General features: G+C 42.2%; 1 protein-coding gene across 1 annotated transcript in view; it reads right to left on the bottom strand.

The window, feature by feature from the left end:
- LOC143300277 (uncharacterized) overlaps positions 1-5,000 on the bottom strand; it is a 1,018,322-nt gene that overhangs the window by 5,720 nt on the left and 1,007,602 nt on the right. The window contains exon 15 of the mRNA XM_076613873.1: positions 216-416. Within this exon, the coding sequence (XP_076469988.1) occupies positions 216-416 (201 nt within the window). The remainder of the gene's footprint in view (positions 1-215; positions 417-5,000) is intronic.

Here is a 5,000-nt window from a genome sequence, read left to right as displayed (position 1 = left end):
AACCACCACAACCACTACCACCACTACCGAAAAATAATCATCACCACACACACACACACACACACACACACACACACACACACACACACACACACACACACACACACACACACAAACCCAACCAAACCAAACAAAAACAAAAACAAAAACTCTCCAGACCCCCCCACCCCACCCCCACCCCCAGACCCCCAACCCCGACCCCACTAGCCCCGCACCTGAATGTCCTTCTCCAGGAAGCTCTCGCACTCCTCCTCCTCGCCCTTGTCGCCGAAGCCGCCGTTGGAGGAGATGGCGTTGGAGAGGGCGGACTGCGGCTTGTTGCCCATGGTGTACTTGGAGCCCCGGCTCAGCATGGTGGTGCCTCCACCTCCGTGGCCCGTGTGCTCCTTGCCACGGTACTTGTACACCAGGTAGGCCTGCAGGTCAGGTAACCGGGGTGGTGGTGGTTGGGGTGAGGGGGGTGGTTGGGGGGTGGTTGGGGGGTTGGGGGGTTGGGGTTGGGGGGTTGGGGGTGGGGGGTGCAAGGTGACAGTTTAGTTTACTTCGTTTTTTTTTTCTTTTCACTTCAGTCCAGTCTATATTGTCCAGTTCAGTCTAGTGCAGTCCAGTCCAGACCAGTTCGGTTTTTTTTTGTTTGTTTTTTGTCCATTCCAGTCCATTTCACCTTAGTTCATTTCATTTTTAGTTTTGTCCAGTCCAGTCCATTTCACCTTAGTTCATTTCATTTTTAGTTTTGTCCAGTCCAGTCCATTTCACTCCAGTTCATTTCATTTTTAGTTTTGTCCAGTCCAGTCCATTTCACTCCAGTTCATTTCATTTTTAGTTTTGTCCAGTCCAGTCCATTTCACTCCAGTTCATTTCATTTTCAGTTTTGTCCAGTCCAGTCCATTTCACTCCAGTCCATTTCACTTCATTTCGGTTCAGTCCAGTCCATTTCACTCCAGTTCATTTCACCTCATTTCGGTTCAGCCCAGTCCATTTCACTTCAGCCCAGTTCGCTTCAGTTCAGTGCAGTTCGTTTCACTTTAGTCCGGCCCCGTCCAGAGCAGTCTAGCCCCAGTTCATTTCATTTCAGTCCCGTCCCGTCCAGTTAATCTAATTTCAGTTCAACCAATTTCCGTCCAGTCCAGTTCACTTCAGTTAAGTCCAACCCAGCCCAGCCTTGTCAATTCTATTTCATTTCAGTCCGCTCCAGTTCAATTCAGTCCCGTCCATTTCAGTTCAGTCCATTCCCATTGAGTTCAGTCCATTTCAGTCCAGTCCAGTTCATTTCAGTTAAGTCCAGCCCATCCCAGCCCAGCCGAGTCAATTTAATTTCATTTCAGTCCAGTTCATTTCAGTCCCGTCCTGTTCAATTCAGTCAATTCCCATTTAGTTCAGTCCATTTCAGCCTAGTTCAGTCAGTCCAGTCCTGTCCTTCAGTCCAGTTCAGTCCACTTCAGTCCAGTTAATTTCAGACCAAACCAGTTCAGTTCAGTTCAATCAGTCCAGTCCTTCAGCTCAGTCCAGTCCACTTCAGTCTAATCCAAACCAGTTCAGTTCAGTTCAGTCAGTCCAGTCATGTCCTTCAGTCTTTCTCACTCCAGTTCAATTCATTTTTAGTTTTGTCCAAGTCCAGGGCCATTTCACTCCAGTTCATTTCATTTTTAGTTTTGTCCAGTCCAGTCCATTTCACTCCAGTTCATTTCATTTTTAGTTTTGTCCAGTCCAGTCCATTTCACTCCAGTTCATTTTATTTTTAGTTTTGTCCAGTCCATTTCACTCCAGTTCATTTCACTTCATTTCGGTTCAGCCCAGTCCATTTTGCTTCAGCCCAGTTCACTTCAGTTCAGTCCAGTTCGTTTCACTTCAGCCCAGTTCACTTCAGTTCAGTCCAGTTCGTTTCACTTCAACCCAGTTCACTTCAGTTCAGTCCAGTTCGTTTCACTTCAGCCCAGTTCACTTCAGTTCAGTCCAGTTCGTTTCACTTCAGTCCGGCCCAGTCCAGAGCAGTCTAGCCCCAGTTCATTTCATTTCAGTCCCGTCCCGTCCAGTTCAACCAATTTCAGTCCAGTCCAGTTCACTTCAGTTAAGTCCAGCCCAGCCCAGCCTAGTCAATTTCATTTCATTTCAGTCCGCTCAGTCCAGTCCACTTCAGTCCAGCTCAGTTCAGTCCTGTGCAATTCAGTCAGTTTCAGTTTCAGTAGCTTAAGGAGGCGTCACTGCGTTCGGACAAATCCATATACGCTACACCACATCTGCCAAGCAGATGCCTGACCAGCAGCGTAACCCAATGCGCTTAGTCAGGCCTTGAGAAAAAAAAAAGAAAGAAAAAAAGGGGTAAATAAATAATAGATAAATACATAAAAAAGTACTACTACTAATAATAATATGTATAAGACGCAAAAAACTTGATGAAGTCAACTATAAGCGTACATAAATAAATAAATAATAATTTAGAATAATAATAATAATAATAATAATAATAATAATAACAACAATAATAATAATAATAAAAGAAAAGAAAAAAGAATAAATAAAAGACAACGATGATAAATAAGCAAATAAATGTAAAACAGTCAATTCCCCTTTAGTTCAGTCAATTTTAGTCTAGTCCAAATCCAGACCAGTCCAGTTTAGTTCAGTCAGTCCAGTCCTGTCCTTCAGACCAGTTCAGTTCAGTCCTGTTAATTCCAGACCAGACCAGTTCAGTCATTCCAGTCCTGTCCTTCAGACCAGTTCAGTTCAGTCCTGTTAATTCCAGACCAAACCAGTTCAGTCGTTCCAGTCCTGTCCTTCAGTCCAGTCCAGTCCACTTCAGACCAATCCAATTCAGTCCAGTCCAAACCAGTTAAGTTTAGTTCAGTCAGTCCAATCCAGCTCAGTCATTCCAGTCCTGTCCTCCAGTCCAGTCCAGTCCACTTCAGTCCAGTCCTGTTTAGTTCAGTCAATTCTCATTTAGTTCAGTCCATTTTAAGTCTAGTCCAGTGCAGTCTAAACCCAACCCAGTTCAGCTCAGTTATGTTCAGTCAGTCCAGTCCTGTCCTTCAGTTCAAGTCCATTTCAGTTGCTCACGGAAGGAGGAAGCGTCACTGGTACTGACTGCGTTCTGGACACAGTTCTAACCATGTGTTCATTGTGCTGCACCACATGCTTCTCAGCGCTGCTCAGTTCCATCATGCCTGACTGGCCTGGCAGTGTAACCCCAAAACGCGCTTCGTCAGCCCCTTTGAGGGCGACACGAAATAGGATGAAATGGAGCAAAATCAAAATCAAATATAAGAAATTGATGAACAAAATGAATAACAAACAGAATAAAACAAACAGGTAAAGAAGTAGTTTAAATAAATAAATAAATAAATAAATAAATAAATAAATAAATAAATAAATAAATAAATAGATAAGTGAATAGATAGATAGATAAATAAATAAATAAATAAATAAATAAATAAATAAATAAATAAATAAATAAATAAAAATAAATGAATAAATCAATAGATAAATAAATTAATGAATAAATAGATAAATAAATATATAAATGAATAAATAAATAAACAAACAAATAAACAAACAAACAAATAAACAAACAAATAAAAAAATGAAAAAATAAAAAAATGAAAAAAATGAAATAATAGTAAAACAATAATAAATGAAATAAAAATAGAAATCGAAAATAATAGAAATAGAAAAACAGAAAAAAAATAAAGATAGATATAAACTGAAAAAAAGAAAAGAAAAGAAAAGAAGAATGAAATAACAATAAAGAAAATCCTGACTGAGCGCGTTGGGTGTTTTGCGGCTGGATAAGCATCTGCGTAGCACACGTGGCGAAGCGTGTATGGATTTATCCGAACGTGTGTGTGTGTGTGTGTGTGTGTGTGTGTGTGTGTGTGTGTGTGTGTGTGTGTGTGTGTGTGTGTGTGTGTGCGCGCCTTCAAACAACGGCAAAGATGTAAGTCGGAAAACTTGCTACTATCTCCACCGTTGGAAAATAGGGACTCCTCGTTCGTTCATTTGTTCATCCATTCATTTATTTTTTTTTCTCTGTGTGTGTCTCTCTCTCTCCCTCCTACCCCTCCTCCCATCTCTCTCTCTCTTTCTAATGGACGTTAAGACAGTCGTGAAAATGTGATGTGAAGCAATTCGTGCAACTCTGATTCAAAGTTGTTAGCATGCCCCCATTGTTTTTTTTTGGGGTGTGAAGCAGAAGACAGAAGAGCGACTGAAACGTCTTTTGTGCTTGGTGGCCAGCATCAAGGGAAAAAACCGCTTCTTTTTGCAGATTGAGTGGAAAATAAATTGATGTGGAGTTGTCTCTCTTCCCAGTATTTCTCTTTCTGCCCACACCCTTCTCTCCTCTTTCACTCTCTGTCTCTGTTTGCATGCGCGTGCGTGTGTGAAAGCACGCGCGCGCGCGAGCGCGCGCGTGCGCGCGTGTGTGTGTGTGTGTGTGTGTGTGTGTGTGTGCATGCGTGCGTGCGTGTGCATGTGCGCGCGCATCACAACTGATAATAATGCAAACTACTTCGACATGGAGACTAGACTGCTTTCGTGTTTCTTTGGAATCTGATTATTACAGCCGTGTGTTGTGGAATTGAAATTTTACGCACTCACACACACACACACACACACACACACACACACACACACACACACACACACACACACACACACACACACAATCAGATTTTTACTTTGGCATAAATGCCACCAACATGCAAAATTAAAGTAAACTTGTTCATGTTCATGTTCACAATGAAGAAGATGATGTTGATGTTGCTACTACTACTACTGCTACTACTACTACAAACACTACTTCTATTACTACTGCTGCTGCTACTCCTTCTACAACTTCTATTGGAGTCTTCTTCTTCTTCTTCTTTTTCTTCGTTCGTGGGCTGCAACGCCCACGTTCACTCGTATGTACACGAGTGGGCTTTTTTATAATTTTTTTTTTTACGTGTATGACCGTTTTTACCCCGCCGTGTAGGCAGCCAGAGTCCGGTTTTGGGGGAGTGCAC

This window comes from Babylonia areolata, chromosome 26 (assembly GCF_041734735.1).
Source record: "Babylonia areolata isolate BAREFJ2019XMU chromosome 26, ASM4173473v1, whole genome shotgun sequence".
NCBI lineage: Eukaryota > Metazoa > Mollusca > Gastropoda > Neogastropoda > Buccinidae > Babylonia > Babylonia areolata.
This window is presented reverse-complemented; position numbering and strand designations above follow the sequence as displayed.